This window comes from Antennarius striatus, chromosome 9 (genome assembly GCF_040054535.1).
Source record: "Antennarius striatus isolate MH-2024 chromosome 9, ASM4005453v1, whole genome shotgun sequence".
Lineage (NCBI taxonomy): Eukaryota > Metazoa > Chordata > Actinopteri > Lophiiformes > Antennariidae > Antennarius > Antennarius striatus.
The window spans coordinates 10619316-10646673 of record NC_090784.1 but is presented as its reverse complement, the minus strand read 5'-3'; the positions used below and the strand labels follow the sequence as shown (position 1 = coordinate 10646673).

Here is a 27358-nt window from a genome sequence, read left to right as displayed (position 1 = left end):
AGGGTGTTTAACATTGTGGGATACCACGACATGTCATTGTCTTATATTGGAAAAAGTAGTCATAAAGTAGTCATCATCCTATTATACAGCACAAAATATAAATATATTGTAATAATAATTATATTAAATACTTCATAATCATGTAAATAAACCAATGAGGAGTAAGGTTGAACTCAAGCAACAGGGAGACAAGCCAGGATACCCCACCACCCTGCTTCCATTGCAAGGTCCCTGCAGCAAAAGACAGATCAGGCAGGGTAACCGCAGAAACTGATAACATTTGAAATTAGTATGACCATATTTTGTTTCATGTCTACCGACAATTTAAAGGATCAGTAAACTAATTTTTAAGTGACATATATGTTGTTCATCATTATGAAAAATAGAAGAATTTTTTTTTGATGTCTAGCGTCATCCTTTGGTCAGAAAACCTTAAAATCGGGGTTGCAGCAGCTTCTCCATCCAGTGGCAACATGGGGGTCATACGTCATTGGCAACATACAGTACTTCGCCTCATCAGTCAGGGCAGCCATTAGAACACAGTGCGATCACTGAAGCCATAAACCCGGTAAGAACATGGTTACCTGTGAGGTGAACGGCTGTGCCAACACAACAGGACATAAACACTAAGACAAGGACCTATCCTTCTTCAGAATACCTTCTGGGAAGCTAGGAAGGAAATGGAGAGCAGGGATAAACAGGGTCAAAATGACCAAAGATCCAAGAATCTGCCATGAGCACCCTGACGATTTCCAAAGAGATTTGAAGGTACGATCATTTTCAGACAAACCATATTATTTATTATGAATTCCCAAGGTTTAGTGGGTAATTAATGCATGTCTGGAGCAACTCGAGATATTTTATAAATGCTTTCATGACTAGATTACCACGGGATTATGGCACTTGTGAAAACTAAACAATATCAAACGTGATAGTCAGGTCATTTTACTGAGAATATCTGTGAAACTGAAATAAAACATACAAAAACAGCATGTCGGGCCCTGATCCTTATACTTTCGTAAATACAAGACAATAAATATAAACTAGAGCTGTAATTAACTCCACACAGTCCACAGTAACGAAGGGCGGTTAGCTCAGTGCTAACATAATATGGAAAATCCCTTTGATGGGCTGGCACATTAGCATCGGTAGCGCAATTAACTTTTCCATACACACAGTAAACCAAAACGGGACATTATAACTAGTTGGATATCTGTCAGAATGTGATTCAGATGAAGCCACCTGAGATGAGTCGCTAGAAGTCCAAACTCTCATCCTCCGCATGCATCGGATGGTAATTATCTGGGATAATTACACCCCAGGTGGGTTCACAGGGAACTCGTCCACAGTATCTGATGATGATGACATGATTTTAGGTGATATCCTGATAAACAAATGTGAAAATGTCAGCTCGTTACTTTGTCGCTTGCTTTATCGGCATTGATATGGATTCACCCCGATGTCTACAATTGCGTCACTTCCGCTGTCATGGCACGCTCCATAACTCACGATAAATTTAGTTTTTCTAAGTCCCCATTGATCATAAAAAAATAAAAATGCCGCCAAGCCTTTTTTGTTACTTATACACTTCCAATACAGACCTGGTTCATTTTGACTTTACTGTCCCTTTAATGTAAATACTACTGAATATATTTCCATCAAACATGGTGGGAGGATATATCAAAACAGACTGGTTTTGTATATACAGAAGATACTCACTCATAGGGGGCGGCACAGTGGCGCAATGGGTTCCGGATTTGAGTCACTCTGTGCGGAGTTTGCATGTTCTCCCCGTGTCTGCGTGGGTTCTCTCTGGTTTCTCTGGCCTCCTCCCACCAACAAACCACATGCTTCAGGTTAATTGGCCATTCCAAATTGCCCGCAGGAGTGTGTGTGTGCGAGGCTGTCTGTGGTTCTGTGTGGCTCCGCAGTGCACTGGCGTTGTGCCCAGAGTGTCCCCCGCCTCACGCCCAAACACAGCTGGGATAGGCTCCAGCACCCCACTACGGTGGATAAAGTGGTCAGAAGATGAATGAATGAACAAATATTCATAGAAAAGCAGATTTAAGTCTGTCTTCTATAGTCTGAGACTGCAGTGAAGGAACAAGGTTCGACTTTGAGAGCAATTATCTTTTAAAGTATTATCTTTTAACAACTTTTACACTAAACCTTCTTTGGAAGGACAAACATGTAAGACTTCCTTATTAAACACCTGCGTTGATCCACTGCTTGCCTTGTTTTTTGTTGAACATTGCCATCTGTTGATATTATACTGACATTACATGTGAACACATTTTCAACCATGTCTTGCATAGCAAAATGAGCACCATCCCTCTGTACCACTAAGGTAACTCTGACGTTACCTCAGAGGTAAATTGGTCATGTTACAAGGTTGCGTTCCATTCCATTCTGTTTTGTATTTCCTGGCTTCCCCCATTTCTGACCTGGAATACTACTTGGTTCCTGGATTGCACCAGTGTACACCTCTTTAACAACATGCTCCTGGAATCATCATGGACTTTGGCTGTTGTGATGAAAGTCAAAATTGTTTTACTATGTACTTATAACATCCATTCCGTGTTTACCTTTCCTATGGAGAACCTGATCTGTGATTCTCCCAGAAGTTTGTCTTTTCTTTCAGTTTGAGGGTCTACGGGGAGAAAGTGTTAACCTTTACAGACTGTAAAACCCTCAGTCGATAAATTCAATTGACTAACTGATTCTATTACTTGTTTCAACATTGCTTCCAACAATTTATAAACACATCTGATCGGGCCGGCAATTGAAAATAATGTGTAACCATTCCATTTACAGATCAACACATACTGGGAAAATGTGGAGTGCGCAAATGTTGCCAGAGTCTGCAAAGGTTCAGTTAATAACAATTTGTCATTCCCACCACATGCAGGAAATTGAAATGTTTCTTGGGAATGGCTTACTATTACAGCACATTTTCACACAATTTTGCAAGTAGCTGCTGTGCTAACAGAATTGATCAGCCCCAAGATCCCGTTCCAGTGGACACCAGAGACCAGTTCACACTTGAGGAAGCAAGTGTATTCCTGATTACTGTTCCTATTTTGATAGCTCTCAAACTCAATCATCATTTTCCTCTATACAAATGGAAGTGGAGCCTGGGGGCAGTGCTTGATCATCAAGTCCAGTCAAGAAACTGAGGACTACTCAGATGTGGTACTTCAAAATTAAGGGAGACGTACTCTGATCCTCTGAAATATAAAAACCAAAATCTAGAACCCTGTGGACTCAGCTTTCACATGCTCTTCATTCTTCTTTTTTTTCTTTTCTTTTTTTTTTAGTCTTCCCAGCCAGTGATTCCTCACAACCAGGTTTTGTTTCTGGACATATAGAACAATAGTCACGTGTGACTGAGCTGCAGATCTAGTTTACTAGATATATATCTAGTTTTGAAAAACAAATTGTCTTGTATCCTTTGGAAGTGGTAAGTTTTTAGACATTCTATTATCAAATGTTGAACCTGACTTGTTCTGAAACTATTATAAGAATGGGTTTCAACTAACCATGTTCACACTGCTGTCCTGACCCTTTGAACATTCCATATGTAACAAAGAAAAATTCTCCACAATTAACAGTAGCACCTTTTTTTTCTTATCCCTCAGTGAAGTGTGACAGAAAAACTCTTGGCGACTGAAACAAATTACTGATAAAATGCAAAAATATCAATAGTAAATAAAATGACATATGTAGCACAAAATACAAACCCACAAAAGAACACTTTAAAAGAAAAAAATCAAACAATACAGTGCATGTTCTGCAAAATCTTTTGAAAGATGATTATGAGAAGATCAAGGCAAAAAGTTTGGAGGTTTTGATGATATAGATAGACAGAAACAGAAGGAACAATACAGTGACTGATTTTCTCTGGCTTGTAATTGCTGCTAGAGGATACAGGCCGTTTGATAATAACGGGTTGGACATGATGTACAGGGCTCCCTGCTGATCTACATCACAAATATAGTACACCAAACAAACATGTTTTCTTGTCCAGCTTCGGCAATGTCAGTGCAACCCGGGTTTTCAGTTGGTCTCTTGATGCCCAATTAGATTTCCCAGAGTTTCTACAGCATCTAAGTATCAACTATTGGTCTATGTTTTAATTTTATATGTTCAAAGAGCTCATCAGGCATATTTGGTTATGTTATCTTTAAGTGACAAAATATTTTTTTTGTAAATATGTATTCATCCCATCACCTTTTAATGATGTTCAATCCGTTTGTTTGGGTTATGTGAGTTCCCTGTTCCCATAGAGACAATTCAACAACTAAGCTCCCATGATGCCCAGCCTGGGTCGTGGATAAACTACAGAGACGCGTCCGTTGCCATCACCTGCTGCGTCGCGGTGAACGCGAACGGATGACTGCGTGGTTTCCTCTGTAGCGGATTAAGATTCTACTAAAGTTATGGATAGATGTCATTCATAATGACGCGACACAAGGGACGTTTCATGTGGTCTCATTATTATTCAGTAGTCTTCACGTTCGAAGAGCATTTTACCCTGAACGACTCGTACTCATAGATTTGCTTGTTCAGTTCCTTTTTCCTCCAAACCCAAATATCTGCCAGTGATGGAACAGTAATTTAATATATGTTATGGCATAGGCTATACCAGTCACAATCGTACTTTGGCTCAACCTGTTGCATGCGTATTTCAACAAAGATCTATCTCCGTTGCGCGCCAGCCCTGTTTTACGCACGACGATGAGCTCCGACAAGCCAAACTTTCTGTCACAACCCGTCGTGAAAAATGTTTTTATTTTCCGAAACGGCGATCCTTACTACCAGGCCCGACGGATTGTCATCAACCAAAAGCGGATATCAAACTTTGAAACTTTGCTGAGGGAAGTAACAAGTGGAATACAGGCACCGTTTGGAGCAGTGAGGAACATCTACACACCGACAGGAGGCCACAAGGTGGACTGCTTGGAGAGCCTGAAAAGCGGGGAGCAATATGTCGCTGCTGGGAGAGAGAAATTCAAAAAAATGGAGTAAGGTTTAACCAGCGACTGACATAATAAAAAATTGCTTTAAAATTGATTTATCGCATTAATTAAATTTCCCATATGGGCTCAATAAAGTATCTTATCTTGTCTTATCTTATTTTCAACAACTAACATGCGTTTACTTGTGTATGTGACCAGTGATACAAGTAATAATCTATCATCTTGTCAAGTGTTCTCAGAGAGGGGAATCACGCTTAAACGTTATGTGACTCAACAGATTTCAGATTTCACATTGCTGACTCAAAGCAGGTGGTTGACAACAGCACTGTAGAGAAGTGTGCTCTGCCCTGGTTTGAAAATAAGTGGGTTTATGCTACAGATAATAAGATTTGTGTAGGACGAGATTCATAGACTACAGAGGTGAGACAATTAAGTAAGAAGCTTCTTTAAAGCCTTGAAGAATGCATTCTGTGATCATGCTTGGAAAGATATGTTTAGCAAGTCATGGAAAAATATGCTGGAAAACTGATACAGTCAAGTCGACCTGCACAGAAATTCTAATTGTTTCAAAATGCAGAGGCATTGTGTGGAAAGTTCATTGTACTGCAAGAGATGATGATGATTTGAAATAATTATAGACACATAAACATAATATTTTGTTTATATTTTGTAATTAGTTATAGCTGACAACAACTGACTATACTACTATAACTGAATATAGCCTTAATGATTTGTAAATATTACTTAAATCAGGCTATGGTTACACAGCTAGCGAAAAATATAGCACAATATAAAGGATTATCTAATTTGCTGGCACATTCAAAACCATAATAAACCAAATAAAGTAATGTTGATTGGTGTTTGAGTTACAGGGTGCTGAGTGGATTATGACAGGCTTTCATTCTTTATGTTTTGTCTGCAGTTACCATCAAATTGGCTCAAGAAGGAAGAGGATGATGCACACTCAGGTGAGAAAAAGTGCTGATCAAATAAGAAAACCCTCAATCGAGGACAGTGCAAAATGTTTTAAGTGTGTTTGTGGAAAATATCAGTGCGTCTTGCACTTACGCACTACAAGACTGGAGCCCTCCTTGATAAAGAATGGACTGATCAAACATGAAAGCTTGTTTACAGAAACAGGTTTCCTTGTGAAGAGTGCTACAAGACAAAATAATTAAAGAATAGGAAAGAAAACAAAAACTTGTCATGATACTGTGATCAAGCTACGAAGATGTACAAAGTGCTCCACAATATATTGTGTCACCTGTATGATCTACGGTGTCAGCTATACACATCTTGCAGACAACAAACCAGTTTACAAAGTTTACATGATCTTTGTTAAACATTCAGAAAGTTTTGAGGTGTGGTGCCTTTTTCCAGAGGAAACCTCCTCAAACTAATTTGAGTTGAAAGGAGTGTGAATCAATCTGTCAGTCCCTTGAGAACTCTTTTAGATATTGTGCCGTTACAACATCTTGACCATGAGCTTGTACTTTGTACACTGTATGCATGAAAAAAAAAATCCTGCATTAAGTATGCGCAGAACACCACCACATTAACCATATTAGATGTACCGTATTTGGGATTTAGCTTTGGAGATGATTGAAACCCTTCCATCGTTGTATTTGCATTACGGGGTTTCAGTTACAATATCAATGTAAACTCAGTGAAACATTTGAAACCCAACTCCCACTGTGTGAAGGTTGTACATAGATCGTTTAAGCAAGGTGTTATGTTGAGCATTCCTGTCTATTGTTTTCTGTGAAGAAACACTTTGTCGTTGTCTCAATGACCATGCATTATTGATTTATAGATGACGATCATCCCTCCACTCAATGCATCTTTAATCACTTGCTAAAAAGTCAGAGCATTATCAAGAACAGCTTGAGCTATGACTAAAATCCAAACTATATACCTTAATTCAGGGCAATATGCTTTGACTTCGGTTCCCTTTAAACCCACAAAGCACTAGCTGCATGTTTTCTGTCTGACCATCATAACAAAAAAATCAGGAGATGGTCTTAGATTTCTTAATTTTCTCTTTGCCAGGTACAGAACAGCAACAATCACAAGTATCACAAATAACAGTAAGGGCTTAAAGTTATTGCTGTGATTATGTATTGAGCTTAAAAATAGACAATTTTACATGAGGACCCTGCTTCATGGCACCACTCAAAATGCCTGATTGTTTCAATAATGATTAGAACTCTTGGCTAGCCTGCTGGTTGATAAGCTTGTCTCTTTTCCAGATTAATGTTGGAATATTCTAAGAAGTGGTAATAACAGGATGGATTCTGACTTGCATGTACCCTCTTCCACACAGTATGTTTATTTTTTGAAAGTAGCTCAGGACTTCACAATTATTTAAAAAGATTACATTTGCCTTTGCTTTGACAAGACTTTTGTTTCTCTCCTAATGTTTGTGAAGGATGTAGAAAAGCCACTTCATAACTGCCAGTTTCAATTAACAGTGGTGTTGACATAATGATATCTATAAAAACGTAATGTCAGAATCTCTATGGACAAGTGAGAACAAGTTACAAGTGTCAGTTTGTAGTTCTAGTTTTTCTGGTGCTTCTAGATGTGGTAGGCTTAATTGTATGTATTGTGGGTGATTGGTCTGTTGACCAGTAGCTGGTGCTTTGACTCACTTACTTTTTCCATATCTCTTATGATTATGAAACTGTCAGTTGGGCTACCCTGTCATGAAATGGCCTTATATGTTATGGAGAGGAAGGATATCAGTCGTAGTTTGAAAGTATTGTTTCTTCATGGACTTTTTGAATAGTCAGGATTGTCCTGCTTTTTGTTAGCCAGTCAAGATGAGTGCCTGGAGTCAGCAGCTCAGTCTGTTCTGCTGCCAGTTGATCATGGTGCACTGTTAGCTTCTTTAGGCAGTAAGAGTGGATCATGTCAGGCCCTGGAACAGTCTTAATGCCTGAGGGTTATAGTAACATGTCTGCCAATCTAATATTGACTGGTTATTGTTGTAGGAGATTGCTACTCTTACTAAAATTATATATAATGTGTGGGGGCGGCATGGTGGCACAGTGGGTAGCGCTGTCAACGCACAGTAAGGCGGTTCCGGGTTCGAGTCCCGCTCTGTGTTGAGTTTGCATGTTCTTCCCATGTTTGTGTGGGTTATCTCCAGGTTCTCCAGCTTCCTCCCCCCTCCAAAAACATGCGCCTAGGTTAATTAGCCTTTCCAAATTGCCCGTAGGAGTGAGTTTGTGCATGTGTGGTTGTCTGCGTCTGAGTCTCCGCTGTGCACTTGCGTCGTGCCCGGAATTTCCCCAGCATCACCCCCCAAGACAACAGGGATAAGCTCCAGCACCCCGCAACCCGCACAGGGGGATGAAGCGCTTAGTGAAAATGAATGAGTGAATGAATGTTAAATATGTTTGTGGTGTGTGTACCTGTGCTTTGCAGTGAAAATAATGTTCGATGAAGATGAGGTGTACCAGTGACCACAGCCCGGATGACCTTTCTCAGAATAACTTACAGAATTACACAACAACAAAACAAAATACACACTAACAAAATTTTAAGGAGTCACAAATTCTAGTTTCCCGCATCTCTCTATCTCAAGCAAGTAGACTCTTGTACCTGTCTAGCTCACTACTACTAAGAAAGAGAATGCAACCAGTAGAAATAAAAAGTAAGCATGAAAAGTTATTTTCCAAAATATTTGCAGTTTAAATGTGGAATAACTTGGGGGTGAATAATGGTGGCGGCTGTGGTAAAATGATATGAAAGCATAAACTCAGACGTTTTGAGGTCTTTAAAAGTTCCATGTTATAAAGACCCATAAGTAGTTTTACTTTTATTCTTTTATTCCTCTTTTTCAGGTCAAACCACTGCAACAGAATCATCGCATCATTGTGTCAGCACGATTCCTCAAACCTATCAAGGAGCCATGTCCGATATTGTGAGTTTAATTTATTCTATTTAACATTAAGCACTAAGATATTTATTTGTATCTAGTTATTTATATTGCTTAAGACTGACTATTCTCATACTGTATATACTGTAATGATCAATTTGATCCTTCATTTGGGTGTGTATTATGATACAGGTAGTCTACAACATACAAAGACAATTGGTTCCAAGAGGTTGCTTTGTAAGTTGAATTGTTTGTAAGTAGTTATTTATTTATTTCAATCTATAATCACCATTGGAGGTCATTTAAGTGCCATTTATACAAGTGATGAGCAAATAAACCACTATCTGTATCTGTTCAACCATCTAAATTATCTGTAGCTGTACTCGGAATGGGCGGGGCTTAAACCAGAAGCGGGTGTGGTTTAACAGGAAATGGGTGGGGCTTGCATCTGTGCATTATTTTAAGTCTGACATTGATATGGATTAATCATTCATTGCTATATTTACTGTTCATTTTAAAACTATTTACAGAACAACCTCAACATTGAGATTTAAATCAATATTTTTGATCACAAAAGTATATATATATATATATATATATGTATGTATATATATATGTGTATATATATATATATATATATATATATATATATATATATATATATATATATATATATATATATATATATATATATATATATATATATATATATATATATACTTTAATGATCCCAAGGGAAATTCAGGAAAAGTAGGAGAATTACTTACAGAATTTTTTTTTTATGAAGTCAGAACATGAATGAACATGAAGGGAGATAGTGAGACGATGACAGGAATGGTGGAGAAGTGTGCTGGTGCCTATTTTTAAAAACAAGGGAGATGTGCGGAGTTGTGGCAACTATAGTGGAATAAAGCTGATGAGCTATACAATGAAGTTATCAGAGAGTAGTTGAAACTAGACTAAGGGCAGAAGTGAGCATCTGTGAGCAGCAGTATGATTCATCCATCCATCTTCCCCTACTTATCCGTAGTCGGGTCGCGGGGGCAGCAGCTTCAACATGGAGCCCCAAACTTCCCTTTCCCCAGCCACATCCACCAGCTCTGACTGGGGGATCCCAAGGCGTTCCCAGGCCAGTGTTGAGATATAATCCCTCCACCTGGTCCTGGGTCTGCCCTGAGGTCTCCTCCCAGCTGGACGTGCCAGAAACACCTCCCTAGGGAGGAGTCCCGGAGGCATCCGCACCAGATGCCCAAACCACCTCAACTGACTCCACGCGAAGGAGCAGCGACTCTACTCTGTGCCCCTCGCGAACAGCATTGTTTCTCACCTTATCTCTAAGGGAGACACCAGCTATCCGTCTGAGAAAGCCCATTTCAGCCGCTTGTATCTGCGATCTCGTTCTTTCGGTCATGACCCATCGCTCATGACCATAGGTGAGGGTAGGAACAAAGATTGAACAGTAGATGGAGAGCTTTGCCTCTCGGCTTAGTTCAGCAGTATGGTTTCATTAAAAAAAAAAGAGTATTACAGATGCAGTAGTACAGAGAAGGCCAGAGGGACCTGCATTGTGTTTTTGTAGACCTGGAGAAAGCTTATGACAGGGTGCCCAGAGAGGAACTGTGGTATTGTATGAGGAAGTCTGGAGTGGCAGAGATGTGAGAGCGGTGCAGGACATGTGTGAGGACTGTAAGACAGTGGTGAGGTGTGCTGTAGGTGTGACAGAGGAGTTCAAGGTGGAGGTAGGACTGCATCAGGGATCAGCTGTGAGCCCCTTCTTGTTCGCTATGGTGACGGACAGGCTGACAGACGAGGTTAGACAGGAATCTCCACGGGCTACGATGTTTGTAGATCACATGTGATTTGTAGTGAGAGCAGGTAACAGGTGGAGGAGAAGCTAGAGAGTTGGAAGTTTGTCCTGGAAAGGAGAGGAATGAAAGTTAGCCGCAGTAAGACAGAGTACATGTGTGTGAATGAGAGGGACCCAAGAGGAAGAGTGAGGTTACAGGGAGAAGAGATTAAGAAGGTGGAGAATATGAATGAATATTTACAGAACAGCCTCAGAATTGAGATTCAATGCTTTTGATCGCAATAGTAAAGGAACCATTTACAGAGCAAGTTTTTTTATGGACTCAACATGAAGTGCATGAATGAATACAATGCATTGAATAGGAAATTATGGACTACAAAGTATATATGAACAAGAATTGTCGTACTCAACACAACTTTCTAATTTTTTGTTTTTCTTTAATTTATTTTTAAAATTTTTATAATCAGTTTTTATTCTTTCAATTATTTTTACCTCCTAATATTCATGCCATTTTATTTCACACAAAGTTAAACACATGCGCACACACCTTAATAAACTTTGTGTGTCTGTTTGCATGTGTGTGACTGTTAAGTGTTTTGCTGTCTTTGCTAACCCCACACTTGAAGGGATGTACCAACGCCGAACATCAAAGGCTGGAATTCACTCAAAGACCAGGTCGTTGCTCCTTTTTCTTTTATTTTTCTATACAACCTTTTTCTCCAATAGTCTTCAAAAGTAGTAGTAGGTGAAAAACCGTAAACACCACATGATTATCATTATGAAAAACAGGTTCTAATAAATCAAATAATTATTAGACCCATAATCAATAATTATAATAATTACAAATTAATATTGATCAATTATCAAACCCTTTCACATCAACCATTAACCAGGTGCATGAAAATAGATTTAATTTTTTCCCTTTAAGTTAAAACAGATGTAAGTAATTTCAATGTAAATTCATCAAAATAGATAATACATTGTAGTTTTTTCTTTTAACCCATGAAACCAATAAATTAAGCATTTTACTAAACCAACATATAAATTAATAACTAATCAACACACAACACACGTGCTCTGCCGAGTACACTATAATGAAAATACAGCATTTACAAGTAAGGTTTGGTTGATCGTGCGCGCTGCAATACCGCCATGGTTACGTGCACGCGCATCAGCTGACGAAACAGCTGTTTGCCGCTACAGTGACTGAGTGACTTTGTGAGAGGGAGAAAAAGCGAGAGATAGAGAAAATGAGCATGTTTGTGTGTGCGTGCGTGTGTGCGTGCGTGTGTGTGTGTGCGTGCGTGTGCGTGTGTGTGTGCATGTGCTATGTAACAATTAAAATATCCAAACAGTATAAAACTTTTAAATTCACTATAAAAATATTACAAGCAAATTATATGTTACTGCACAATAAATAAGAATAAAATCATTATAATATGTACTTATAATTCCAATATCTACCGTTGAGTGTCATGCATGATTTGTTTTGAAATCAGATGAGTTTATAGTGAGATTTTGTTCCTTTTAATTTAATCCTTAAGGAGCAGTAGAAGAAAAAACTTCAACAAACTCTCAACCAGTTTTTTAAGTGCATCCAACAGCAGCCACAGTCAGCTATGTATGTTGGAGTGTTGGAGCCACGCGAACGCAGTGGTGCTGCTCGGCAGGGGTTGTGACAGAAAGGGGAACTGCAGTACAATAGTCGATACGGTAGCGCACGTTTATTTGTTTCTCCATATGTTCATAATTAGAATGTCTGTAAGTTGAGGACTACCTGTATTTATATGACTCTCAATCAAAAATTTTGACTGAGGTACTCAGGTGGCACTTAGTGTCATAGAGTGATAATTTCAGATAGCACTGGATAAACTTGTGTTTAAGGGGTCCTCTTGGCTTCACCAAACCCAGAAGAGTATGAGGAAATTGATGTGGATCTTTATTTACATAGTGTCGTAGCAAATGGTGATATCTTGGACCCCGCCACAAGGCTGTTGATCCACCAGAAAATGCTTGGCCAGTTTGACCGAATATTAGAGATGGTGACAGAGAAGATGGGCCTGAAAGTCCTGGGTGGTGTTCGAAGGTACACTTTTTTTTCTTTTCCACAGTTGTTTGGAATGTAATTATTATATTTTCTTCTGTGTTGTTGGCAAAATGACATAAGTTCTGAAAAAAAAAATTAACAGTTAAATTTTTTAATATGCAAGTTTTAGGGCTATGTATTTTACATAAATAGATTATGCATCAAATCAACCTCAATACTGAAACCACTGACAGGACAATTGAATATCATTGCACATTTTCATATTCCACTAGAAGCTTTGGGGCTTGGCATTCATGTAAATATTATTGTGACATGTACTACATACTGAAAAACTGCTTGGCCAAGCAGACTCTCCTTCATGATAGTGCTCCCACAACAGGACAGAGTCTCCCACCACACTTATGAACTGCTCTGAGTGTGTGGAGGAACACAGCAAAGAGCCCAAGGTGATGATCCAGTTTACAAATTTCACAATTCTTAATATGATAAAGCATTCATTAAATGCAGAAGCTCAATCTATCGAGCCCACACCCTCCAACCCACAGACCCTGTGTCCATGCATTGGTGCGAGAGGGACCTACTAAATATTGAGCTGATGATTTTAGTGCTGTGGATGATCAGTGTATGTTAACCCATAAAAACAATATGTGCTTGTAATTGTTCTTACTATCTCAATAATATTCCCTTTTAGAGTCTACCCTGTTTAACAAATTTGGTGTAAATATATGATAAAAACCCTGGGCCTTTTGTCCTTGGGCATGTTTTGTAGTCTCTACACCTTTGAAGGTCACCAGGTGACTGATGGAAATCGGCTAGAGAGCGGTCAGCTTTATGTTGCTGTGGGAAGAGAGAAGTTTAAGAAGCTGCCTTACAATGACCTGCTCTTCTCCAAACCTAAGGGAGCAAGGAAGGCCAATGGGTACGCACACAAAATATGCAAACTTTAAGTTAATAATTTGGTTATTATGTCATTATCATTTTAAAGATCATTAAACTTTCTCATCATTTGTATAAAGGAATTACTCAGACCTGTGGAAGACAGATGAAATTATTATCTACCTGCTTATCTTATAACAATATGGTTCAGAGCACAAATATGAAACTGTGCAGAGTTATACATAAGTGTGAAATTTTGTTTGTGAATGGAAAGCGCATGAAACAACATGTTATGCTTATGTTCTTGTGGTTGAACTCCTTATATAAGTACCTAAAATGAATATACAATACCATAGTTTATTTATTGTTCTTGGAGACTACTCAGTTTATGTTTGAATGTGTTCTGGGTAGAAACTAATTATTCCCCCCAGATTAAAACCTGCTGTCAAATCTCCTAGTACATAAATCCCTTGGCACAAACTATTATTTTAAGGATGGATGATTTGCTGTATGCAATAAAAGTGGTGCCGCTCCGGCTATAATGCTACTGCAACTGGAAAATTCTTACTCCTGAAGAAAAATTGTGAAAAAAAAAAAGCTGCTTAATGTATACTTTACAACATTTTGTCTGTTTTGCCTACAGAATGAAAGCTCACACTCTACCCCCGATCTACAGATTCTCAAAGCAAAATGGCAATGTAGGAACTTCATGTGGTCTCGTTGTGTTGTGATTTACAGTACTGTATATTCCCAAAGTTCCTAGTATCTTTTTCCAACAGGTTTCTCATCAGATTAATGTACCCTCTGTTTCTTCCAGAGTAAGTCAGTGGTTCGTAGTAGCAATAGCGGCGATACAGACTCCAAGAACTCTTCTCCACATCAAAATGGCAGTAGCAAGGAGCACCTTTCTTCCATCGTCAGAGACATCTCTCAGGCCAGACTCATTTCCCTTCGAAAAAAAAGGAGCAGACAAAGCATGACCCTCAGCATCTCTGACAATGGTAATGCAAAAACACATTAGTCTAGATAAGATAAGTCTATACAAAGCTGAAAAGCACAGTGTGATTTAGACATCAACCAACATCATATACAAAGATCAAGTGAGTTGTAGCATCTTAAAATGTGCTATAAATGGACAATGGAAAAAATGAAGGAAACACTGAGTTAAGGAGGAAGTCTTGTACCTGTACTTTAAAATACATCTTTTAAATTCCAGTTTGTCATGTGTGATTATATGTTAGATAATAACTTGTCAGATCTTTTAGAGTCTGAAAACAAAAAAAAGGGTCTAAAATCCCTTGTTTGCTAGTCACAGACATTGAGTGTGTTTTATCATTGCCAACCCCTTTATGCGTCATCCCTGTGCCATTTCTTCATACCTTTAGTGTCTAGCAAGTAATTATGTATATATTGTGAACAACTCAGTTGTATTCACTTCAAGAATTTCCTAAACATTGTAATAACTGGTGTCTGGTAATGTCTGTGTATGTTTTCTAGTGAAAGCAGAAGAGAAAATTTGTATTTCTATGGATATCCAGGGGCGGCACGGTGGCGCAGTTAATCGCACTGTTGCCGCACAACAAGGCGGGTCCGGGTTCGAGTCCCGCTCTGTGTGGTCTTTGCATGGGTTCTCTCCGGGTTTTCCGGCTTCCTCCCACTTCCAAAAACATGCGCTTCAGGTTAATTGGCCATTCCAAATTGTCTGTTTTGAGTGAGTGAGCGTGTATGCGGTTGTATGTCTCTGTGTAGCTCCGCAGTGCACTGGCGTCGCGTCCAGAGTTTTCCCCACCTCACACCCTATGACAGCTGGGATAGGCTTCAGCTCCCCATGACCCACGCAAGCGGATGTAGCGGTCAGAAAATTAATGAATGAATATCCAGGGAGGCAAACATGCAAACACACATGTAAAAACCTTCTTTAGGACATTATTGTATGGTAAGCGCCACTTTTCTTTTTATTGTATGAATGTCTAAATTGCTTTCTTATAAGCAAATCCTGAAACATGTTACAGAATAAGTTTCAAGTTAGGACTGTAAAATTTACAGGTGATGCAAAGCTTTTAAAATTTTATATAACCTGCTTTTTCTTTTCGATCCACATAGTGGCAGTGTTGCTCCATAAGAAGATATGAAAAGAAATCATTTAAGTGCGTCTCACATGATGACATTAACCACTTTTACAAGAAACACATCACGTCATCTTCTGAACTAGCAATAATCCACTAGTATGGATTAGTATTGGTCCTGCAGAAACTCAGTGTCTACATTGATCTTTGCCTCTTTGCTTATCTACAGCTGGCACTCTTTGAGGTGTGATTTGCTATGGGAAACTAAAGTATTCTTTCCATAAATGTCAAAACATTGAACATAACAATGTGAGAGGTAATGGGGATTTCTTACTTAACAGTAAAAGGGATTTTGATTTTCTGCCGCCTGCCTGTGACCTTATTGTAACGCCTACTGCAGTATGAACCGCATTACATCATCTTGTGGCTCATGATAGATGTTGCCTTTTTCCTCATCTGGCAGTAGAGTTGACAGCAGAAGCCCATAGGAGCGTGGAAAATTGTGTCTGTGGCTCAGGGGAGCTGGCAGTTTACATCAGAAGAGAGAGATGAAAAATGTGGGTGCATGTGTCTTTGTCTTTGCCTGCATCTCTATGTGAAATTGGAGCCTGTAATGTCACTCTTGAAATGCTCTGTACATCAGATCGGGTGGCATGTTGTGTTACGGTCACAGAAAAACATGCTGCATTATTGGTCCCCTTGGGTGACATTGACCAAAGATTGAATTAACAGACAGAAAGATCAGCAAACAAGGTCAGACATTAGAGAAGATCATTTGAATGGCCCAGAGAGCATATGACATTCTTCTGCACTCCCCCCTCTTTGACTTCTAATGTCTTTTTCAGATGCTGTCATGTTTACAAGAATTTATGTTTTCTGTATTTGTTTAGCTTACCAACTGGTTGTAGTCTATGTAATCTAATCATACAAGAGACTGTCTTTATGGGCCTGAACAGACATTTCAGTTTCTTTCTGTTTCTCTTGATAAGCTGAGAAATTTGGATTCTCAAAAGCGAACAAGAACTAACATCATAGCTGTCCAATTCCTTACCAGCAACAAGGAGTTCCCATGTGCACCTAAGTTTGTGTTATTGTTATATTTGTGTTAAGTTTATCTTGTCAATAGTTCATATAACCTTTGATTGGTGAGTCACAGCAGCACAGGATTGTTTTGGGTGTTATTTCTCAATACATTTCACAGCAAACACAACTTAGCTAACAAAAATGTTAGTGGACCAGCAGAGGTTGTGTAATGAACTTTCATTTGCTGAAACAATGGAATGGAAATAGCTGATTATTATAAAATGCATCATGCAATTGTCAGAAACAGATGGGGGATAGAGAGATGCATCAAGGAACTGTGAGAGTGAAAAGAAAAAAGACTAGAGAGTGGTCCTTCCTCTACTCTGTCCATACTGTTGTGGCAGCCAGGTTCAATTTTGTGTGTGTCCATGTATATGTTGGACTGCCAGTTCCCATTATTCACTCCCTATCAGCTGCTAGAACCCAGACTGAAGATAATTGTGGCCGTTTCTGTGTGGTGTAGTGTAAAGCTTCTGACTTTTCTGCTTCAATAGAGTGAACATAGTAGCGACTGACAGGAAAGAGTAAGGGGGAGTTGGTGCAAGAGCTTGAGCAGCAGACGTTACAGAATGAATTTGAACTTAGTGTAACAAAGACATTTGACTTGAAAGACCTCACCAATAAGACATATCAGCTGTAATACACAAAAATTGATTCATAAATGTTCAAAACATTCATGAAACAGGTAAATTATAGGAGAAAGACAAAAAGAAGAATGATAAAGAGAAGATGTGAAAGGCTGAGATTAAAAAAGATGGTCATTCTGAGGAAAAAGTGGCAGAGGTGTTTTGAATTTGATGAATGGATGACATGGTGGAGCTGATCACTAGGTGGAATAAAATGGCCCAGTAACAATGAAGGGCTGAATGGTGGGTGGAGTTGGATAATTGCCTTTCATTTGGATAATCTCTCCATTTAGAGTCATCAAAGCAGAATTCTACTTGCCTTAGCCCCTTGCTGAGACAAAATTGCTGCTGTAAAAAAAACACACCCCAAAAAACTCTTAGTCTCTATGAGAAAAAGGAGCCTGAAAAAAGGGTATTGACAAGACAAAACAAAAGAAAGCGAAAAGCAAGCAGAGGATACAAAGAGTACCAAGGCTACTGATGGAGCATCTCCACTGCTAAGATGGACTCCTTCATGCGCTGTATCTGTGCATGCATTTTTAAAGAGGTGTTCATGAAAGTTACACATTTGTGTTGATTTACAGTGCTCCAAGTCAAATTAGTTTTCATATTTGCATTCAAGCCATAGACAGTTTATGAAGTCAGTTTGAAACCAAGCCACATTGTGAAAACCAGTCCAACAAAACCAAAAACAGTTTGTTCATAGTAGATTTTAGGGTAGCATATTGCAAAGAAGTGTCTCATTGTCCTTAACACACAAATGCATAAAGAGAAGCTCTGTATACCAATTATATTGTCTAAATAATGCAAATTCTTGCGCGGAGTGTTTGGAGGATCAGTAGAAAGTCCTGTAGATGGGATGTTCAAAAGCTCGAATTGGAACGGCTCTGCAGCAGATGATTAAAAGCTGTGCTACCCATATACCGACCATCAGTTATTTCAGTGAGGTGCCTGGACAGATCTCAAAAGATATGAAAATAGAACACCCACCATTGCCACATCCTGCTCACCCTGCTGCTGTCTGAAAGCAAACACAGACGTATCTGCTGCTGTAACAGCAGACTACAGAGCAGCTTCGTCCTTCAGGCTGTCATACTGCTGGGTTCATCCTTCACACTTCACAACAAAGTCATTTCAATTTTAACATTTATTATTTATGAATTCAATGATATCATTCTGTTTCTGTCAGCTGAAGAAAAAGACAACATTTTTTCATTGAAAAATCCTGCATTGGATGAATATAGATTAATTTCATCTTCATTCATTGCCTCAGGTTGATTCATAGATACCTCAAAGTAGTTTCAATTTCAAAGATAGATAGAAAATCTCAGACACCCACTTAACATAGAAACATATATTGTGAAGAGGCTACTTCCTCCTTTTAAATAATACAATTTAAATTGATTTAATTCAAAGTCAAGGAAGTTTTAAATGTAGACATTTTCAGAAAAAATCCACTTAAAAAATTCCACATTTCTTCCGCTGAATGATACACTAGCTTCTGCATATGTGATTGAGGTTATGTGTGTGTGTGTGTGTGTGTGTGTGTGTGTGTGTGTGTGTGTGTGTGTGTGTGTGTGTGTGTGTGTGTGTGTGTGTGCGTGTGTGCGTGTGTGCGTGTGTGTGTGTGTCTGAATGCATGCTTTTCACTTGTATAAGCAATCCGTTGTCATAAAATGTGATGCTGCCTTGGGGAATTAGCCGTGTTAGCATATGTATCTGTAATTCTTGTCAGGGCGAAATAGGGTTCAAAATAGTGTAGGAAGGCAGGAGACAAGCACACAAAGAAGCAGTGTGTCTTAAACCGTGTGGGCTCAGCAGCAAAGGATGCAGTAAAGGATGAGTGATGACAACATTTAGAGGATTTCTTTCCTCATCAATTCTTAGAAAATATGTGTGAGAAATGTGTTAAAAATATTAAGCAAGTTCTTATGCACATTTGTGCACGCGCCTGACATGTCATCATTCAGACAACATGGCAAACTTTCCCAATCCCTCCATCATTCTTTCTCTTGTTTCATCTTTTCCTTTTCGCTGCAGCAGAAAAAAAGGTTCTTCGTGACCCTTTGATGCAGGATTACGGGATTAAAGAGCAGGGTTGCTGCACTAATCTTCCACATTAATCTGTTAACAACTGTTTCAGCAGTGACATACAAAAGTGCCGGCTGGGACATGTAGAATATAGGGTTAGGGTAACATCTGACACTTTTGATGACAGAATTTTTCTTCATTCCTGTCACTTCTAATCTAGTGTGCTTTGAGCATTACATTTTTTTTTTGAGTCTGGTAGACACACATCTGGAGTTATTAGGATAGGAATATTATCTACACTGTTTGCATCAGTCAGGGAAACATTTTTGACATTCAACCTAAATGTCATGAGTAAGTATTTAACATCTGTGGCTGTCTGAAGTTTACATCACGTGTTAGAGCCGAGCTGAGGAAACCATTCCAAGTTGAAGACATAATTCTATGTTTAATCATCTTTACTTTGCCTGATTTGTACCAAGTTCCACAAGTCCATAATCAGATGTCCAACCATAATAAGTGTTAATTTAATTTTAATTGTTCTGATTAGATAGAAGCCACTTGGAATACAACTTTCACACTTAATGGTAACATTCTGGGAAACTGTAGGAAAATGAGAGCAAATAAGCAGCATAATTTATTAAAATATTTAACTGAAGCAGTGACCTTTATAAATATTACTCTGCCATCTGACTCCAACTTTGTTAAGCAGAAATTTCATCTCAGTTCATGTCAGAGCTATCTAAACACTGTGCTTCACATCACTTCACTTTCTACAGCACTGAAAAATGAGATGTTAAATATATCTGGGGCTAAAGCACAGCATTAAAAATAAATTTGAAATCTTTCATGAGACACCCTAGAAATTTCACAAAACTTAAATTAAAATTTTTTTTTTTCAAAACATATCTAAAGCATAAAATCAAAAGTTGAGGTATTGTTATTTGAGTTCCCCTGATGAGTCATTCCATAAAAACACTGGATTTTCTTATCTATCATTAACAAGTATCCAAAGCTGTTTAAATCAATCCACTGAAGTGACAAAGCCTCTTAGATGAGAGGCAAAATGTTTTCAAGAAACTTTCTTAAAGTGCAGTGGATTGATTTAAAAAGCTCTGGATAACCATGACTTGGATAACTGAGAATCTACACAGACATTAGCAAGGATAATAAAAACCTATTTTAAGAGGCTAAGCGCTTCTTCTTGTGTCAAGTAAACTTGATTTCTGTGACATTTTTAATAAATGTCACAGAGAATTTCTGACAAATAAGCATCACTCAGTTGTGGTAACGTTGACAAGTAACATCTTTTTGCAAACCAATAATTCTCTTGATTCCCTTGCTATATGCTATTTTGACTTATAAACCAATTACCGTAATTACATCACCTGGATTGTATTTGTGTGTGTCATATTACTATAAACTCAATAGTAGCTGGGCCTTCCTGATGGTGGCCAGTGATACAGCCATAAACATTTTAACAAGAGTGTGGTCAGTGACTGGAACACACTTGCTGAGTGGCAACATTTCATAATTACCACTCAGAGTTACTGCCCACGTTGTTTTATATCCCATCATAACTCAGCCATGTGCTGAGTGGGTTAAATCAGCCGGGTGCACATAAGCAGCATATTGTCCCATTTGGTGATATACAGAGACTGATGCATAGAGTGATTTAAGTGCATTAAGTAGTGAATCAAGGCTTAAGTGTTTATTTAACACTAGTGAGCTAATCCACTGAAACACCAGCCTGTGGAGGCCATGTTAGTCATTTCTCCATGTATTGGTTTATAAGTATAAATACACTTCATATGAAAACAGTGATTTGTGTGTAGTCACAAGTGCGACCTCTGCCGTTGGCAGATTGTTTATTTAGAAGTGGCTTAGAACAGAATAAAGATTTTGCTCTTCTTCTGCCAAGAAAACATATGCAAAAAGAGGGTAGTCGCTCTGACTGCAATATCCAGGGTATCCAGAGTCAAGCACATCGGTTTATGTGGCCTGAATGAGATACTGGTGCTAATCGGCCACAAAGCAGATGCAATAAAAATTTTGTACCATTATATTGCAGGGGTAAAAGGTTGACTTTGCTCATCTTTCATTTTATTTTATTAATTGAATAAGTCGCTGTGAATGTTCAGTGGTAAGTGCCTTTCTACTCTAAGCGTTTATTATATTTCAGATGTTTTTTTTTTTTTTTATCAAGCAGTTCAATGATTTGATCCGGTCCAGATGTTGAACCCTGCCAACTCTACTGAGTTAGCTACAACAAAATGTAACACTGACAGTTCAGAATGTCAGGGATTGCAATATCTACAATAAATTCCAAAAGAGATACAAACAAATATTTCCACTAATTTTGAGATTCTACAATTTAAATTCTTTTTATTTCTAGTAGCGTCTCAAAAGCGTCATTCAGTTCAGTAAGTTTCCTGCATGTACCATCACCAAGGGCATCTTCTGAGTAGAGATAAATTACATTTCATATTCCAAGGGATCTGGAATAAATGATTCACACAATATTAAAAACAGCAGGATGATCCATCATGGCTTCACAGCATACATCCTAAATAAACCTATTCATTAAATAAACCTATTTATATTGCAACAAATACCAAGTATACTATAGATTTCATGTGGAGTAGAGATCATTGCATCATGCTCTATGTATTTCATTGGGAAACATTCTGTGGAGAATAGAAAAAGCTTTTAAATTTGTAATTGGTCACTGAAAATCTGAGTGAGACATCATAGCACTCTCCAGTGCTGTGTGAGAAAACTGAAGACAACTGATTTAATGCATATCGCTCTCAGTTTTGTAATATTGCAGTCATTTATTAGACAATGTAGCTCATTTATTCTGTCAAAAAGTGTTGGTAATAGAGTTTGGGTTCCGGGTTCAGGATCAAGGAAGACTGCCTCTGATTAATATAATACATAAATATTTCATGAAAAATTATCTACATTATGTCACCTGGTGTAAACCCCACTCTGGATTTCCCCCAGCATGTTCGGGCTCCTAGAATTGGATGAGTACATCAAATGGAAACCCAGATCAAAGCAGTGCAACAGAATGTTAGGGTATGCTGAAAATAGTGATTTTTTCCCTTCATTTTACAAAATCCAGTCTCTTCAAACCAAAAACTTGGAATAGTTTGGTAAAAGAATGTGATTTGAAAGGGATATAGAGTTTGCTTTTCAAGGGAGGATATTACAATTTACCACCTGATATCACATAATCTTCAGTTGTGCTTCATTACATCTGCTTGGACCAACATTCATTTATGACTTTCAATAAAATGGCAGCATGGACCATTTATACGAGGAATTATACCCACTTACTCTTGTATCCACACTAATGGTTTCAGGTAGCATTGCTCCTGAATTGTTGGTGTGTTTTGTTCATGTTTTTGTACTAGGAGTATAGGAAAATGAGGATGTGCTTGTATGCGTGTGTGTGCATGTGTGTGTGTGTTTATCCTGATTAGGAAAAAAAAAGACAGACAGTAACATATTCAAATTAACACTTGCAGGCATATGCAAAACTGTCCAGCCATTTGCAATGTCAGGAAACAAATCTACTGGGTTTAATGAAGAGCAAAACGGGATGATTCTAAATATTGTGTGTGATTTTATTTAGCATTTTCATGAGCTTGTGCCATATTCGTAAATCACGTTGAGATGTTTTGAGTCACAGCAGCTCATCCACTGTTACTGCTAATACTTGGATGTTATCCCCCCCCCACACACACACACACACCACCCACCCCTTCGTTAAAGAATGCGGCCCATTTCCATAAAATATTCTTAAAGAGGTCTGTTATTATTACCATAACGTTTCATCTCCCACCATAGCTAAACTTCAATCAATTTTGCATTTGAAATGCATTAAATGTCTCCATAAACTTCTCTAATCCCTACCCGAGTCATTTTTCTTCTTTAACTAGTGTGTGTACTAATGGAAAGTAATATTAAAGCCATGAGTTACGCTGCTCTATTCTTTTTATTACTATTTCTTTGGCACTTATTTTTGATTAAAATTTTAGTCTTTCAGTTTCTCAAAACAAGTGTGCAATTATGTTGTTTATCAGAGCGTATAGTTGTATTCCTCTTATGACATTTTGGGTTAATTACTTCAAGGCTTTTGATGCACATGCTCACATGAAAACTTAACAAAAAACAAAAAAAAGACATATTAATTTTGCACTCCAACAAACCTGCCTTGTTGAGATGACTGCTCCAATGTAAGTGTTTAGCTGTGACATGGTGTTTTAATTTAAACACTAAGAGCCACAGTATCACAGCTGTATATAAAAGAACATGATGACAGGTGTTTCCACCAGCACACTCTGCAAGACATGATTTTTAGTCTAGTAAATTGGTATTATGGCAAATCACTTCATTACTTCATTTAATTTGTGCCTTGTAATTAAAAAAACACACACACAAAAAAAACAAGAAAAATATACAAAAAAATACATTTTCTAAAATTCAAGAATGAAGTGTGGCAGTCATGTTGTTTGATGAAGTGAGTGAAACCAATACAGTACTGACCATCAGCACTTGTGGTGGAGGTCCAATGTTTTTTGTTTGTTTGCTTTTTTTTCTGTAAATAATGACAGGTGAAATATTTCCCCTCTTTATAGCCTATGATTATTGGGGTTGCTAATGTGATGATAAATATAATAATGTGGAAGATGTTTGATTTGTGTCTTATTCTATGGGTCATGGCCTGTCAAACGTTATTTGTCCTTGCTGGAACGTGGCCATTGTCTGAAGAGCTTGTTTACGTGCTTGTAATAATCTAGGGTTTTTTCTCCTCCTCACCACCAGGTGCCACTCTTGTGCTGTGGTTGTTCAAACAAAGGTGCAATTCAACAAGTCACTTACCTGGGGAAGAGTAAAAGCTTCCATATTTATATGAGAGGCTTTATGGATTTCTGAAATTATGTAATGGCCTCAAGGTTTAGGGTCTAAAAGCAGTCAGCACATAAAGAGAAAATTTGAAGCAGTAAAATTACATTAGAAAATTAAGAACGCTTTTTTTCATAACAACCAGTACATTGGATTGTTGACGTTAAAGTCATGCATTACATACATTAAGTAATATATAATGTAGCTTTGTTTTTGTATTCTTTTGAGAAGAACCCCTCCTTCACTCAGGAATTTGTATCTACAGTTCTACTCTAGTCTATTCCTTCTCCATCTCTGCATTGTATGATTTGGGCTCGGGAAGCATTTCTATGTCTATGTGCAATGGAAAGACTTTTGATTATTAAATATGTGGATGACTCTCATTACCTACCTTTACCTGATGTTTCCTTGACGAACCCAATTACATGATTTTATATATATATATATATATATATATATATATATATATATATATATATATATATATATATATATATATATATATATATATATATATATATATATATGTCAGTGTTTTTTGTCCATTTCCAGCTGACCTCGAATCTAAGCCTGATGATGAAATCACAGAGGACAAAACCTCTCAAGACCAGATGACTGAAGAGGTAATTATTCACTGTGTGCATAACAAATGATTCCAAGTACACACAGTGACATCTTTATTAAGAGATGTATATGTACATTCTGTTCAATGTAACCTCTCATCAGGGAACAGCAGGTGGAGCGTGTGTCATGTAATTGAAATATCAGTAAGCAAAATTCAAAATTGAAGTAAAACTATGTTTACTCCTTAATGCTTTATCGAATGTGTATCAACAGTGTGATGTGCGAACAATTCATTTAATGTGTATTTCTGTGCAAATATGGAATGCATATATTTAGTTTATATATACCATATTTACTTGAATTAATGTAATATAATTATAGAATTTAGTATGGAAAAATCCATCTCAAATTTCTGTTGTTTTGCGACTAATTGTTGCATTTAAAATAGCCATCTGCCATAAAATATTTGAAAGGTAGTTGAATTTTAAGTTTTCAGTGCTCAATAAAGCTGTTAATCTTTCTTAGGAAAGTGTAGGTGACAAAGAGAGTCATGATAAACAATATGATGAAATTGTTATAAGTACATCTGAACTTTTTTTTTGTGTTACCTATTCCTCCAGAAAACTGATGATGATACACATGCAGAAGAGGGAAACAGTGAAAAGGCAAGCAAGGAAGAGAAGACTTCTTCCAAAAACATGACAGAAGGAGGCATGTCTGTTAGCAAAGAAGAAAAGGAAGAAAACCAGGAGACAAATTTTGTAAAAGAAAGATGGAAGAGGCAGGAGGAAAATGATGAACAAAGTTATGAAAAGGATATACAGACAACTATACGATCTGAGGAAAAAAAGGAAGAGGTAGCAGAAAAAGTGAAGGAGGAAGAAACAGATGAGAGCGAAGAAGAGGTGAAAAGACAAGAGCAAGGGTCCAGAGAGAAAGCAAAAGAGGCAGAAGTGGTGAAAGAGGAGGTGACAGGTGAGCACAAGAAGGGGCTACAGGAGCAGGAACAGGAATCCGAGGAAAAAGAGGAAGAGTTAAAAGAAGTGAAGGAGGAGGTCATTAATGAGAGCCAGAAGGAGGTTAAGAATCATGAGCTGTGGTCCAGGAGCAGCAATAGTGACAAGACCCAGGACAGTAAAGATAAAGAAGATGGAAGTCATCCGTCTTCTGAGCATGAAAAGGATGAACAAGACAAAAATACAGAAGAAGAGAAGGGAGATAAACGAAGAGGAAAGGGGCAGAAAAACAACCAAGACCAAGTTAATGATGAAGGGGAGGGGAAGAAACAGAAGGTGATGGAAAACTCCAATGACCCGGGAAAAACTCAGTCAGATAACGAGACAAGAGAGAATGATAGCAGAAGTAGTAGTAGCAACAGTAACCAGGAGGAAGACGTGAGTCAAACTAAAGAGGGACACACAAAAGAGGCAGGAGAAAATGAGAGAAAGATAAATCGAGAGGTCATAGCAAGGGATGATGAGGTGGAAGGTAAAGCAGACATCGACATGTAAGAGAAAAAACTCAGCTGATTTCAAAGATGAGAGAGGACATGGAGACAGAGGGGGAGGAGGAGGAAGAGGTTGATCAAGTCAAGGAAGATAAAGACATGAAAGAGGAAGATTCAGAAAGATAAATACAAAACAGTGTAGAACTAATGAAGGTGGCAAAGCAAATTCACATTGAGCAAAGCAAGACATTTACAATTATTTCACTAGATGGACTTGTATATACTGTACTGATTAGGCAATTGTCATGTTATTAAGTAGTAGAAGCTGTCAGCTGTTAATTTAGGTCAATATACAAAAACACAACAAACATTTAAAATATATTCAAATGGGAGTTATAAAAACCATTACTGTTGTCTGAGAAAGTTATGCAAAAGTTAAAGCTTTTATTACTATATTACATGAAGACACACCGTAACTTCTTTTAGTACACACTATCTGCCAGGCCTGCATTGAGTCAAACTTTGAGACTGTAATTATAGCTACAGTCATATATGTATAAGATTTTTATTTTTGATAAAGTTGTTATTTCACTAGCTATTTACAGTGTGTATGTATGTAATTTTATGTTTATACCCATAAACAAATTAACTTCACAAGTAAAAGCAATAATCTGCGGTCTGTGTAATATTTTAAACATTCTGTATGTGTTAATGTCCAGTTAAGTGGTTGTAGTGACAATGAGCTTAAAGGTTTTCTTTTTTTCAGAATAATGATTCTTCATTCTGTTGTTTGATGCAATATTTATATTAATCTTCTAGCAGAATATAAATGCACACTTCTTTAGCTTTAAAATAATGTTTGATAAAATAGACTTTGCTCCATACTGTACCTTAATCACTGTCAGTCTGTAACAGAATAATCCTCGTGAATCATTTCCAAGAAACAATACACATTTAAAGCTTGTAGTGACTGTACATAAGTATGACTTTGGCAAAAATGTTATCAAATTGTAATAATTATAATCTTTGTTCAATGGG

At 37.8% G+C, this 27358-nt stretch overlaps 1 protein-coding gene across 1 annotated transcript; it reads left to right on the top strand.

Moving 5' to 3' along the window:
• The first annotated feature begins 4737 nt into the window (after positions 1–4737).
• Positions 4738–26384, top strand: LOC137601435 (doublecortin domain-containing protein 2-like). Its single transcript, XM_068323615.1, has 10 exons — positions 4738–5024; positions 5902–5947; positions 8828–8907; positions 12621–12755; positions 13486–13635; positions 14236–14311; positions 14410–14603; positions 24863–24932; positions 25494–25798; positions 25979–26384. Exons 1-10 carry the CDS (start codon positions 4738–4740, stop codon positions 26382–26384), a joined length of 1749 nt encoding a protein of 582 aa, XP_068179716.1.
• Positions 26385–27358: the final 974 nt, after the last annotated feature.